Source organism: Vipera berus, assembly GCF_964194415.1.
Source record: "Vipera berus genome assembly, chromosome: 6".
Lineage (NCBI taxonomy): Eukaryota > Metazoa > Chordata > Lepidosauria > Squamata > Viperidae > Vipera > Vipera berus.
Window position 1 is genome coordinate 88870135 of NC_138208.1, and position 15013 is coordinate 88885147.

At 43.8% G+C, this 15013-nt stretch overlaps 1 protein-coding gene across 1 annotated transcript in view; it reads left to right on the forward strand.

Moving 5' to 3' along the window:
• Positions 1-15013, forward strand: part of EXOC4 (exocyst complex component 4) — a 323699-nt gene that overhangs the window by 100486 nt on the left and 208200 nt on the right. The window contains exon 8 of the mRNA XM_081331755.1: positions 10225-10370. Coding sequence (XP_081187881.1) covers positions 10225-10370 — 146 coding nt within the window. The remainder of the gene's footprint in view (positions 1-10224; positions 10371-15013) is intronic.

Consider the following 15013-nt stretch of genomic DNA (forward strand, 5'->3'; position numbering starts at 1 on the left):
TAGTTGGGTCTTGAAATGTCTGCAAGAAAACCACCCAGCTCAGAAAGCACCAAGGACCCCACAGTCCTCCTCCTCCTCCTCCACAAATCCCATTCCCTCCAAGCACTGATGATGTTACCTAGTTGGGTCTTGAAATGTCTGCAAGAAAAACCACCCAGCTCAGAGAGCACCAAGGACCCCACAGTCCTTTTCCCTCCTCCTCCTCCTCCTCCTCCTCCTCCTCCTCCTCCTCCTCCTCTCCTCCTCTCCCTTCTCACACTCTACCTTCTAAGATGCTACCTAGTTAGGTCATGAAGGGTCTGCAAGAAAACAACCAAGCTTACAAAGCACCGAGGAGCCCACAGGGCCCTTTTTAACTATGGCTTAAGTGTGGTGTATGCTGTCAGAAGGCCAGATTTGTTGGTTTGATGCTTCCTGGCTTATTTCAGATCTGCCCTCCCTGTCTAAACCTCTAACCAGCCCAGAAGCCTTGGTTGCAACGGAAGAGGATCTGAAAAGGGAGGGGAAAGGAGGCTAGGATTCCTTTGCAAAGCTTGTTTCTGGCTTGTTTAATAAATCATGGCCGCTACAAATATGGGTTAGTTTGAACACAACTGTTGGCTTGTCACACCAGGGATGAGTTGCTGGAGAGGGGTTATAGGACTTTTTCCGAGGCTTTGAAACTGCACTGGATTTGAACATTTCCTGCTGCTTTGTTCTGTTTTACGTGTAACTCTATACATTATGTAAAAAGTGGGATATTCCATGCTCTTAAGCTTTCATTTTTTTTATTTTACTTTATTTTATTATTTATATTTTTGCCGGCTTACAGGCTGCTGTGGTCAGAATCCGCTCGGAGCATTATATACGCGGTTCCCCTTTTGTAATTGTTGGGATAAAAACATACAAACCTAAAATACACGCCCGGTTTTAATTTTTTGTTTTAAGGCTGATTTCTTCCACTTGTAGTGTCTTAAAACAGCAGAGGGGATAGCGCATAATAAAAATAATATAAAAACAGAAGAAAACAGAGTTGGAAGGGGCCTTGGAGGTCTTCTAGTCCAACCCCCTGCTCGGGCAGGAAACCCTACGCCATTTCAGACAAAAGGCCATCCAATCTCTTCTTTAAAAACTTCCAGTGTTGGGAGCATTCACCACTTCTGGAGGCAGGTGGTTCCACTGGTTAATTGTTCTCGCTGTCAGGAAATTCCTCCTTAGCTCCAGGTTGCTTCTCTCCTTGATGAGCTTCCCTCCGTTGCTTGGAAGACTGCAGTCATGTCACCCCTAGTCCTTCTCTTTACTACACTACATACCCACTTTCTGTAACTGCTCATATGTTTTGGTCCCCAGACCCCTAATCATCTTTGCTGCTCTTCTCTGCCCTCTTTCCAGAGTCTCAACATCTTTAATACGTACCCATACTCAGCTGTACAATCTCCTTCCTTCCTTCCTTCCTTCCTTCCTTCCTTCCTTCCTTCCTTCCTTCCTTCCTTCCTTCCTTCCTTCCTTCCTTCCTTCCTTCCTCTCTCTTCTCCCCTTCCTTCTCCTCCTCTCCTCTCTTCCTCCCTTCTTTTCCCTCCTCTCTTCCTCCCCATCTTTTCTTACCCTCCTCTCCTCCCTCCCTCCCTCCATTCCTTCCTTCCTCTCTCTTCTCCCCTTCCTTCTCCTCTCCATCCCTCCCCTTCTTCCTTCTTTTCCCTCCTCTCTTCTTCCCCTTCTCTCCTCCCTCCCTCCTTCCCTCCCTCCATTCTTTCCTTACTTTCTCTCTTTTCCTCCCCTCCTCCTCTCCTCCCTCCCTTCCTCTCTTCTCCCCTTCCTTCTCCTCCCCTCCTCTCCCCCTCCTCCTTCTTGCCCTCCATTCTTTTCTTCCTTCCTCTCTTCCTCCTCCTCTCCTCTCCCCCTCCCTCCTTCCTTCCCTCTCTCCCTCCCTCCCCTCCCCCTCCCTAGAGTCACTTTGACATCTGAGGTAGCATGATTGATTAAATAAATACATTAATACACAAATAAGGTGCCATTTTTCTCGTTGCTCTACTCTCTCGCTGGTAGCACCTGATCTGTCAACGTTGGGGATCTCTCTGCAGCTACCTGTTCATTTTGGGATCCTGTCTGTATTGAACAGAAGATCGGAAACGCGCGCACGCACACGCGTGCACGCACGCACACACACACACGGCCTACAATGTCCCTTTCTGGTGCTGGGACTTTCTAAGTCGATTCAAAGCAAAGGGCACCCGGCTGAGATCCTGGCAAATCTAGGAGAAGGTTCATAAAGGCTCCTGTCAAGCTAAATCGATCAAGTCAAGGTGACAGGCCTCTGACAGGTAAAGGAAGAAGCTGGGGATGTCTTGATCCTCTCTCTCCTGAGCTCCAACAGGAAGTGGTTGCCTGGGCTGTGCGTTTGTGTGAGCTTGCTGGAGCGGTTGTGTGTGCTTAGTTGTGCTCTTTCCCCCCCTCCGAAGTGCTAACTGGGCTACCAGCACTTAAAAAAAAAGCCCTCGATCGATTCGGGAGTCTGCTAGGAATGGAAAAGAGAATGCTCCGCCAGGGATTGCTTGACTTGGACGTCCACCCTGTGACTTTTCCCCCCAAAAAACTGGAATACAGGTGGTCCTCGACTTACGGGCACCACTGAGCTCCAAAATTTCTGTTGCTAAGAGAGTGAATCTTGCTCCATTTTGTGACCGTTCTGTTCATTATATTCCCTATTTTTTATTCTGTTCCATTCCATTCCATTCCATTCATTCTGTTCTGTTCTCTTCTGTTCTGTTCTGTTCTGTTCTGTTCTGTTCCATTCCCATCCCATTCCCATTCCCACTCCACTCCGTTCCATTCCATTCCATTCCATATTCTGTTCTGTTCTGTTCTGTTCCGTTCCATTCTATTCCATTCCATATTCTATTCTGTTCTGTTCTATTCTATTCTGTTCTGTTCTGTTCTGTTCTGTTCCATTCCCATTCCCATCCCATTCCCATTCCCATTCCCACTCCACTCCGTTCCATTCCATTCCATTCCATTCCATTCCGTATTCTGTTCTGTTCTGTTCTGTTCCGTTCCATTCTATTCCATTCCATATTCTATTCTATTCTACATATTCTATTCTATTCTATTCTATTCTATTCTATTCTATTCTATTCTATTCTATTCTATTCTATTCTATTCTATTCTATTCTATTCTATTCTATTCTATTCTATTCTATTCTATTCTATATTTTCTATTCTATTCTATTCTATTCTATTCTATTCTATTCTATTCTATTCTATTCTATTCTATTCTATTCTATTCTATTCTATTCTATTCTATTCTATTCTATTCTATTCCATTCCATATTCTATTCTATTCTACATATTCTATTCTATTCTATTCTATTCTATTCTATTCTATTCTATTCTATTCTATTCTATTCTATTCTATTCTATATTTTCTATTCTATTCTATTCTATTCTATTCTATTCTATTCTATTCTATATTTTCTATTCTATTCTATTCTATTCTATTCTATTCTATTCTATTCTATTCTATTCTATTCTATTCTATTCTATTCTATTCTATTCTATTCTATATTTTCTATTCTATTCTATTCTATTCTATTCTATTCTATTCTATTCTATTCTATTCTATTCTATATTTTCTATTCTATTCTATTCTATTCTATTCTATTCTATTCTATATTTTCTATTCTATCCTATCCTATCCTATCCTATCCTATCCTATCCTATCCTATCCTATCCTATCCTATCCTATCCTATTCCATTCCTGTCCTATCCTATCCCCTATCCTATCCTATCCTATCCTATCCCCTATCCTATCCTATCCTATCCTATCCTATCCTATCCTATCCTATCCTATCCTTTTCTATCCTATCCTATCCTATCCTATCCTATCCTATCCTATCCTATCCTATCCTATCCTATCCTATCCTATCCTATCCTATCCTATTCTATTCTATTCTACCCTACCCTACCCTACCCTACCCTACCCTACCCTACTCCATTCCATTCTTGAACTGAAGACCTATATGACAACCATGGATTATGGCCAAATAGGCAGTCTTTTAAAACACTGCTTCCAGTTACCTTTGGCTCAAAAAGAGAAATGCAATCCTAATGCTCTTCATTTAATGCTCTTTGACTCTTCTTGCCCACTCTCAGATCAAAGTACAGCTAGTCCTCGATTTAAAACATTGCTTCATTTAGTGGCCATTTGGATTTACAACGGCACTGAACAAAGTGATGTACGACCGTTTTTCTTCCTTACCACCATGGCAGCATCCCCGTGGTCACGTGATCAAAATTCAGGCACTTGGCGACTGACTTGTGCTTCTGACATTTGCAGCGTCCCGGGTTGGGGGTTAGTGGGGTGTCACGCTATCCCCTTTTGCGACCTTCTGACAAACAAAATCAGTGGGAAAGCCGGATTCGCTTAAGAACCATGCGAGTAACTTAACAACTGCAGGGATTCAGTTCACAACCGTGGCAAGAAACGGGGTAACAGCCGGGCAAAACCCACTTAACAAATGTCTCGCTTAGCAACGGGAATTTTGGGATCAGTCACAACGGTACATCGAGGGCCACCTGTATTGTTGTTGTTAGTTGCGAAGTCGTGTCTGACCCCTTGCGACCCCGTGGACCATGTTCCTCCAGGCCTTCCTGTCCTCTACCATCTTCTGGAGTCCATTTAAGCTCACACCTACTGCTTCGGTGACTCCGTCCATCCACCTCCTTCTCTGTCGTCCCCTTCTTCTCTTGCCCTCCACCTTTCCCAGCGTTAGGCTCTTCTCCAGCGAGTCCTTCCTTCTCATTAGGTGGCCAAAGGATTTGAGTTTCAGCTTCAGGATCTGGCCTTCTAAAGAACAGTCAGGGTTGATCTCCTCTAGGACTGACCAGTTTGATCCCCTTGCAGTCTGAGGGACTCGCAGGAGTCTTCTCCAGCACCAGAGTTCAAAGGCCTCAATTCTTTGGCGCTCGGCCTTTCTTATGGTCCAACTTTCACAGCCATACATTGCAACTGGGAAGACCATAGCCTTGACTATACGCACTTTTGTTGACAGGGTGATGTCTCTGCTTTTTAGTGTGCTGTCTAGATTTGCCATGGCTTTCCTCCCCAGGAGCAAGCGTCTTCTAATTTCTTGGCTGCAGTCCCCATCTGCGGTGATCTTGGAGCCCAGGAAAATAAAATCTGTCAACCTGTATTATGATACGGTTAATTCGAGACTAAACATGATGTACGGCTGGCAAGGAAACTCACTTGAACCCAGGTCCTGCTTAGCAACAGAAACTTTGGGCTCCATTGTGGCCGTAAGCCGAGGACTTCCTGTCCTCGTTTCCTTGAACAGATGGATGCTGTTTCGTTGCCCCGAAGTCCTAATCCACAATAAAAGATATGACTTTGAAATTACACACCTTCTATGCACTCCTGTCTTCTTCGGCTTGGCCCGTACTGTGTCCGATTCTCTTATCCCGGTCCAAATTTCTTTAGGGTCCTGGTCCAAACCGTTATTCGACCTCGGTCGCGCAGAAAGTCACAAGTCCTCGTTACAAATGGATGGGATGGGGGGGCCCTGCAGTTCTTACCTCCCCTCGTAAATCTCGATCTTTACGCATTTGATTAATGCCTAAAAGGATTTTGATGGATGGCTTTGCCACGAATAATTAAACATTGCAAGGATCCAATTCTCCAAGCTTTTCTTCATCCCCAGGCAGGCAGGTCTAATCTGGTCAGTGAGTAGCAAAAAAAAAAAAGGGGGGGGGGTTGTGTAGTTCTCGACTCATATTTCATTGCACAAGCATTACGTCCCATGAATGCCGCACAGGTAAGTCCTCGGCTTCACGGCCAATATTGGGCTCAAACGTTCCATCGTTGATGTGTAGACGGTTAAGTGAGTTTTGTCCCCATTTGAGGGCCTTTCTTGTCACAGTTGTTAAAGGAAGCGCCGCAGTTGCTAAGCGAGTCACGCGGTCAGAAAGTGAATCTGGTTTCCCCCTCGACTTTGCTTGTCGGAAGGTCGCAAAAGGGGATCATGTGACCCCAGGATCCTACAACCAACAGAAATACCAACCGGTTGCCCGGCGGGTCTGAATTTGGATCCCTTGACCGTGGGAATGCTGTAATGGTCATAACTGGGGGAAAAATTGGGGCTCAGCTCAGGGGCTCGTAAGTTGAGGACTACCTTCGGCAGCCACTTCTTGAAATAAAAAGGGCAGACATTGAAAGTGTTAAAAAGGAGATGTTACCTGGTTGGGTGACAAAATGTCTGCAAGAAAACAACCAAGGTCAGAGAGCAGCAGGGACCCCATAGGCCTTCTCTTCCTCCTCCTCCTCCTCTTCCTTCCTTCCTTCCTTCCCATTCCTCCTCCTCCTCCTCCTCTCCACACCCCCCCCCTGTCTTCTAGTACTGATGATGTTACCTAGTTGGGTCAGGAAATGTCTGCAAGAAAACAAGCATGGTCGAGAACACCAGGAACCCCATAGTCGTCATCCTCTTCCTCCTCCTCCTCCTCCTCCTCCTCCTCCTCCTCCTCCTCCTTCTTTCCTTCCTCCTTATTCCTTCTCTTTCTCCTCCTCCTCCTTTCCACTCCCTCCTAACATTGATGATGTTACCTAGTTGGGTCATGAAATGCCTGCAAGAAAACAACCAAGGTCAGAGAGCAGCAGGGACCCTGCAGTCCTCCTCCTCCTCCTTCTCCCCTCCCTCCCTCCCTCCCTCCCTCCTGTTGTGATTCAGGGTCAGCCTGTGGGTTCGGCAGTTGGGTTGGACGACTCAGAGGAGGAGGGGGGTGTTGAAGACCTTGCTGAGGGGGTTGAAGATCTTGCTGATGAGAGCCCTCAGCCAGGCCCCTCCCACCTGGTCATGACGGAGACCCAGCTGTGTGAGCCTGACAGCGTGGATGAAGATGACCCACAGCTGGCCCTGTTCAAGGACGCCCGACACAGGAGGCAGTCAATTAGGAGTAAACAGAGGAAGGCAATGTGGCTTCTCGGAAGGAGGCAGAGAGAAGCCACGCCCTGAACTCTATATAAGGGGAATGTGTGGGGAGGGCTGCTTTGCTGAAGGCAACCGCTTGGATAGTTCGTGTTTCTTAAAGCTCCTGTTTCTTGGTTGTGTCTTGTTTGTTTTTGTAGCTATAAATTTGGCAGGCGTAATTCCAGCCTCTTGCCGTTTGTAAAGGGGTTGTCCCTGCCTTTTCTGCAGGGCCGGTAGCAGGCTGGTACAGAACACCTCCCTTCCTTCCTTCCTTCCTTCCTTCCTTCCTTCCTTCCTTCCTTCCTTCCTTCCTTCCTTCCTTCCTTCTTTCCCCATTCCTTCTTCTTCTCCTCCTCCTCCTTTCCACTACCTTCTAACACTGATAATGTTACCTAGTTGGGTCATGAAACGCCTGCAAGAAAACCACCAGGCTCAGAGAGCACCAGGAACCCCACAGTCCTCCTCCTCCTCCTCCTCCTCCTCCTCCTCCTCTCCTCAAACCCCACTCCCTTCCAGCACTGATGATGTTCCCTAGTTGGGTTATGAAACGTCTGCAAGGAAACCGCCAAGCTCAGAGAGCAGCAAGGACACTTCTGGTCATTCATCTCCCCCGGCATTGCCAGATGGAGTTTGGATAGGCGTTTGGCGGGAGACTCCTTTGAGGATTGGAACAGAAAGTAGCTACGTTGCAGAGCAAAGCCAACTACAAGCAGGTTTCTGATCCACAGCAGAAGGGTAAAAATAGGGACCTCTTTGCTGCCGAGGTTCTGAGATATTTACGGATAGAAACCAGGTTATTGCTATTTAATTGCATTCCTTTTTTAAAAAACAAAACAAAACAACGCCGAGCAATATTCCCAGTTTTCTCTGATTAGCAGCTTAATTCTTTTTTGGCCTGGTGGTTTCCTGTTAATTTGTTTAAATGCGATTCGCACTTCGCTGTTCTGTTCCGCTTGGTATACTGTCAGGGCCCTTTTATTAAGTTAGGTGGCTTTCTCGCTGGGTGAAAATATAATTAGCAGTAATTCCTCCGTGTTCTTAGGTGACAGAGGGGTTGGCAGTGCTTTAATGTGCTTTAATCACAAACTCTTTCCCCCCCCCCCCCCGTCTTTTTTTCTTCTTCTTCTTCCCATAATTCACACTGTAAATAGGGCTGTCTGTCAATCAGTACAGGTAGCCTTCCAGTTACGACTGCAATGGAGCCCAAGATTTCTGTTGCTAAGCGAAACATTTGTTAAGTGAGTTTTGCCCCGTTTTACAACCTTTCTTGCCACCGTCGCTAAGGGAATCACCGCAGTTGTTCAGTAGTAGCAACTGTGAGCGGGATCTCGGAGGCCTGGTGGACAATCCCTTAAACCTGAGCCAGCCATGTGTTGCAGCTGCCAAAAAGGCCAACACAATACTAGGCTGCATTAACAGAGGGATAGAATCAAGATCACGTGAAGTGTTAATACTACTTTACAACGCCTTGGTAAGGCCACACTTGGAATACTGCATCTAGTTTTGGTCACCACGATTTTAAAAAAGATGTTGAGACTCTGGAAAGAGTGCAGAGAAGAGCAACAAAGATGATTGGGGGACTGGAGGCTAAAACATACAAGGAACGGTTGCTGGAATTGGGTATGTGTAGTTTAATGAAGAGAAGGACGAAGGGAGACATGAGGGGGCTGCCCCAAAGAAGAGGCAGTCAAGCTATTCTGCAAAGCACCCAAAGGCAGGACAAGAAGCAACGGATGGAAACTAACCAAGGAGAGAAGCAACCTAGAACTAAGGAGAAACTTCCTGACAGTGAGAACAATTAACCAGTGGAACAACCTGCCTCCAGAAGCTGTGAATGCTCCAACACCGGGAGTTTTTAAGAAGAGACTGGACAGCCATTTGTCTGAAACGGTATAGGGTTTCCTGCCTGAGCAAGGGGTTGAACTAAATGACCTCCAAGGTCCCTTCCAACTTTATTAGTAACGTGGCTTCCCCCAATTGACTTTTCTTGGCAGAAGGTCGCAAAAGGGGATCGCGTGACACACGCACACCCCGGGACTCTGCGACCGTCATAAATATAAATTAATATAAATTTAAAAAATAATTTAGTTCTGTTAAATATCCGTTGGGTTTCACGTTGTTATGTTTTTTATCTGATTCAATAAATAACTATTTATGAATGTGTCCATTTTAATGTAATCTATTCTAGGTGAGATGGGCGACGTACAGGCCTAAATAAATCAACTTTAATATAGTGAATATAGAGTTAACAGAACCCCTGCAGAGAAGAGCTGTTTTAGGATCTTCCGTAATTTTTACAAGCAGGAAAGGGGTTTTTGAGAGGAAAACTCAAATATTAAAGTTTTTAAAAAGAGATTGGGCAGCCCTTTGTCTGAAACGGTAAGAGTTTTTCCTGCCTGAGCAGGGGGTTGGACTAGATGACCTCCAAGGTCCCTTCCTGCTCTGTTATTCCGTATTCTGTACTTTAAGAAACTCTGTCTTGAGGTCAGATCTCTACGGAACCAAGAAGTTAAGGATCTCTTTTTACAAAAAATAATAATAATTCAGAATTGGTAGGTTTTCTGAAACAGTCTCTTAAATTTCCCACAGAGCCTCGTCTTCAGGAGGCTGTCCAAAGCTAGCCCCGAGGTCCCCTTAACTTCTGAAAACTTTCTTTTTTTTATTAAAGAGTTTTAAAAAATTTTTTTACAATACATATCCCCAAAACCCACCCACCCTAAACCACCCCCCTTCCCCCCCACTTCCCAGAGCTGAATACAGGGTTATAGATATAATAATCATATTCTAACTAAAATTATCCATTATAAAATTAACCAAATTCATAATGTGCTTTAACTCCCCTTTAACGTAGATACATTCGAATTATTGAAACATAATAATAATAACTTAAACAAGAATATAATCAATACTAATACTAAAATAATAGTAGTAATAATAATACAATATATATTATGTCTAAAAAAAACTTAATACAAATTCCTCTATAATAAATAATAATAACAATATCCCTCTAAAATCTACTCATAAGCTAAGTGAAACTTAGAAACTTCTGAAAACTTTCTTGTTTTCTGGAAACCCCCCCCCAAAAAAAAATTACAATTTCTGCTGGCAGGTTCTTTAGCACATTTGTTAACTTTTCAGCCAAAAACACCTCCGTCTTTCAGCTCTGCCACCTTCCTGTTCAGTTAAACTGTGATTTATTGATAAAGCCTTTCTGGGATTTCGTTGGAATGAAATTCTCTCTCTCTCTCTCTCTCTTTTTTCCGGTCTCTTTCTCTTCCAGATGCTGCTGACAGAATACCTGGACATGAAAAATACACGGGCATCTTCGGAGCTTTCAGCTCAGCTTAGTTATGCCAGCTCCGGAAGAGAGTTTGCAGCATTTTTTGCAAAAAAGAAACCTCAAAGGCCCAAGACTTCTTTGTTCAAGTACGTGCAGCTCTGGTGTGTCTCTCACCCCCCCCCCCAGCTGTGTTTGGCATGAAGTCCTTCCGTGCTGCTTTGTCCTGGAGAGACACTCCATAATTCCTTTCGCTCCATGGAAGGGAAATATATCCTTGCCTGAGAAGCTCAAGAATTGTGAAACCCCCCAATTTTTTTTTTTTTTAAAATGGGTGGGAACAGAGAAAGATGACAAAATACTGGTAGTTCTTGACTTACGACCATTTTGTTTAGCTTCCGTTGAAAGTTACGACCGCACACTTACCACCACAGACAATCACAGTGATTGTGATCGAGGTGCTTGGCCACCAGCTAGCTGTCTGTCTGTCTGTATCATCTATCTGTCTCTCTCTCATATCTCTATCTTCTGTCTGTCTGTCTGTCTATATCTATCTGTCTCTCTCCTACCATCTCTCATATCTCTCATCTCATCTCATCTCTCTCTCTCTCTCTCTCATCTATCCGTCTCTCTATCTCATCTATGCGTCCATCCATTATCTATCTGTCTGTCTGTCTGTTTGTCTGTCTCTATCTCATATATCTATCTCTCTATCTTCTGTCTATCTGTCTCTGTCTCTCTCCTATCTCTGTCTATCATCTCTCCTATCTCTCTCTCTCTGTCTATCTCTATCTATCCGTCTCTCTATCTGTCTCATCTATCCATCCATCCATCATCTTATCTATCTGTCTGTCTGTCTATCTCTTATCTCATATCTCTATCTCTCTATCTTCTGTCTACCTATCTGTATCTATCTATTGTCAATCTATCTGTCTCTTGTCTCATTCCTATCTCTGTCTATCATCTCTCATATCTCTCATCTCGTCTCTCTCTGTCTATCTCTATCATCTATCCGTCTTTCTATCTATCTCATCCATCCATCCATCCATCCATCATTCATCTATCTATCTATCTATCTATCTATCTATCTATCTATCCATCCATCCATCATCTATCTATCTATCTATCTATCTATCTATCTATCTATCTATCTATCTATCTATCTCTATCTCATATCTATCTCTCTATCTTCTGTCTACCTGTCTCTCTGTCTATCTTCTGTCTGTCTGTCTGTCTGTCTGTCTGTCTGTCTGTCTGTCTGTCTGTCTATCTATCTATCTATCTATCTATCTATCTATCTATCTATCTATCTATCTCATCTATCCATCCATCCATCATTCATCTATCTATCTATCTATCTATCTATCTATCTATCTATCTATCTATCTATCTATCTATCTATCTATCATCTAATTTATCTATCTTCTAAATCATCTATCTACTATCTCTATTATCTATGTCTGTCTCTCTGTTTGTATTTCCATCAATCAACTTATCTGTCTGTCTGTCTGTCTGTCTGTCTGTCTGTCTATCTGTCTATCTATCTATCTATCTATCTATCTATCTATCTATCTATCTATCTATCTATCTATCTATCTATCTATCTCTATCTCTATCTCATATCTTTATCTCTCTATCTTCTGTCTACCTGTCTCTGTCTGTCTGTCTGTCTGTCTGTCTGTCTGTCTGTCTGTCTGTCTGTCTGTCTGTCTGTCTATCTATCTATCTATCTATCTTTATCTGTCTCTGTCTCTCTCCTAACCTCTATCATCTCTTATCTCATCTCATCTCTCTCTGTGTGTCTCTATCATCTATCCATCCTTATCTATCTCATCTGTCTGTCTGTCCGTCCGTCCGTCCATCCATCCATCCATCCATCCATCCATCCATCCATCCATCCATCTATCCATCTATCTATCTACTGCCTTTTATCATATGTATAAATAAGGCAGAGAACATATCTAATATTCCTTCCTCCTCTTTTCCCCGCAACCCATGGGAAGTGAGTTGGGCTGAGTTATCAGGACTAGAACTCACCGTCTCCTGGGGTTTGGCCCAAAGTCACCCATCCCCATAGCTGGCTGGGAAGTTCTGGGAATTTCCACCCATCTTCAGGTTGCCAGGGTTGAGAAACGCTGGTCTACCAGTAGTAAATAGCCTGGGAGCAGATACATCAAGTTACAAAGCTTTGATTTTAAAAAGTGGAGTTTGGATTGATGGGGAGCTTTGCTTATTTTATTTTAAGGCTTGCCCTTAAGCCAGCTGAGATATCGTTCCGATTTCCCTTCTCAGTCCTTCTCAATCCTACAATTGGAAGGGCCCATGAATTCCTCTCCGCTGTGTTCAAAAAAAAATAATAAATCCAAATTATAGCCTCCCAGATTTGTGACTTTTTGAAGACGCCCAGTAAAAGGGGAATCCACAAGCTCTTTGCCCAGCATTGATTTTACTGGCAGGCTTATTGTCACGTAGTTTATTCTAACGTTCATTAGGAATCTGTCTTCCTGTTCGCTTCAATCCCTTAGCCTCTGTCCTAGATTTTGGGACAAGAGAGAACAGATATTGATCTTAGGTGTGACATCCCTTCGTGTATTCAGACATGCTATCCATCCCTTCTCATTTGTTTTTTCTCAGTTCCCTTCAGTCTTTCTTGATAGGAGGTATTTATTTATTTATTTATTTATTTATTTATTTATTTAATTAGTTTTATATACCGCCCTATTCCCGAAGGACTCAGGGCGGTTTACAGGGCAAGATTTAAAAGACAATATAAAAGTTGACATAGAAATAGAATTAAAATGAATTAAATTAATTAATAGCCCAACAAAGTTTAAAAACTTAAAAACCCCTCAGTCCAGGCCAGATAGATCAAAGAACCAGGTATTCAGGTCCCGGCGAAACGAACGAAGGTCGGGGGCGGTCCGGAGTTCCACAGGCAGATCATTCCATAGGGCAGGCATGCCCACAGAGAACGCCTTGCAGTAGTCTAACCGGGAGGTCACGAGCGCATGAGTGACTGTACGTAGAGCATCTCGGTCCAGATAGGGACGCAACTGGCGCACCAGGCGAATCTGGGCAAAAGCCCACCCTGGTCACGGCTCCTATATGATCTTCAGAACTGAGCTGATGGAGCAGCCACAGTTTCCGGTGGCAAGCTGTTGCCCTGGTTAATTGCTCTCACATAGGAAATCCCTCCTTAGTTCCGGGTTGCTTCTCTCCTTGGTGAGTTTCCATCCGTTGCTTCTTGTCCTGCCTGTTCTGTACCAGCCTGCTACCGGCCTTGCAGAAAAGGCAACCCCTTTACAAACGGCAAGAGGCTGGAATAACGTCTGCCAAATTTATTACAAAAACAAACAAGACACGAACCAAGATACAGGAGCTTTGAAACACTATCTGAGCGGTTGCTTTCAGCAAACCAGCCCTCCCCACACATTCCCTTTATAAAGAGTTCAGGGCGTGGCTTCTCTCTGCCTCCTTCCGAGAAGCCCCATTGCCTTCCTCTGTTTACTCCTACTTGACTGCCTCCTGCGTCGGGCGTCCTTGAACAGGGCCAGCTGTGGGTCATCTTCATCCACACTGTCAGGCTCACACAGCTGGGTCTCCGTGGTGACCAAGTGGGAGGGGCCTGGCTGAGGGCTCTCATCAGCAAGATCTTCAACCCCCTCAGCAAGCTCTTCAACACCCGCCTCCTCCTCTGAGTCGTCCGACCCAACTGCCGAACCCACAGGCTGACCCTGAATCACAACACTGCCCTTTAAGCATTCTCTTTGTTAGACTTGACCAGGGGTAGGCAACCTCGGCTCTTTGATGACTCATGGACCAACTCCCAGAATTCCTGAGTCAGCTGACTCAGGAATTCTGGGAGTTAAAGTCCATGAGTCATCAAAGAGCCGAGGTTGCCTACCCCTGGACTAGACATAGCCAGTTCCCTTCTTTGTTCAGACTTGAGTTGAAATCTTGACTTTTTAAAATTCTTCTCCTGGCTTATCTTTTTTTAACCCCTGCCAATGATGTTGCTGCTTAATTATTTTGGAAACGTTACAGTACAGAAAAGCCAAACGGACACAGGTGTTCAGAACTTACTAAATGCCTGACAGCTCGGATTTATGTATTATGTAGAACAGAACCCGATAAAACCCACAAGCAGTGTTTGATTAAAAAAATAAATAAATCTCAATGCACTCCAGGACAATACCGTAAAATAGAGTCTGGATAAAATACGCCAAGAGGCAACGGTAAAAGCAGATTGCAGACGCATAACGGGTTTAAAAAAAAAAAAGCCTCCGGAACAGAAACAGTTTTTGTGTCTCTGCATAAAGGTGCTTTGTATGAGTTGGGAGTGTTAGAATATGTTGTTGAAAAAATGGTTTGTTTAACAGAGTATTATTAATACACAGTGGAAGTTGTACTGGGACTTTTAGGCAAACAGTAATGCACTAACACGAGTTTTATAACTTATTTTTACTCAGACAACAAAAAGAAACACAGTAAGAAATAGTCCAAGTATCAATCCAGTATCATGCACATAAAAGTCAGTCCATAAAAACATAGTATCAAAATACAAAAGCTGCTTACCAATATCAAAAACAATATACACTGTAGCAAGCAGTTGATTCTTGAGAGAATAAATATCAAGTTAGCAAACAAGAGAACAAGAGGTATCCAAACACTAACATCAAACACATATACAAGAGAAACTACGTGTAACATCTAACTCTCTTTTATGTGGAATAATTACAGCCACACCCTTAGGCCGTTTAACTCCTTAAAGGTGCTTTTACTCCATTATATA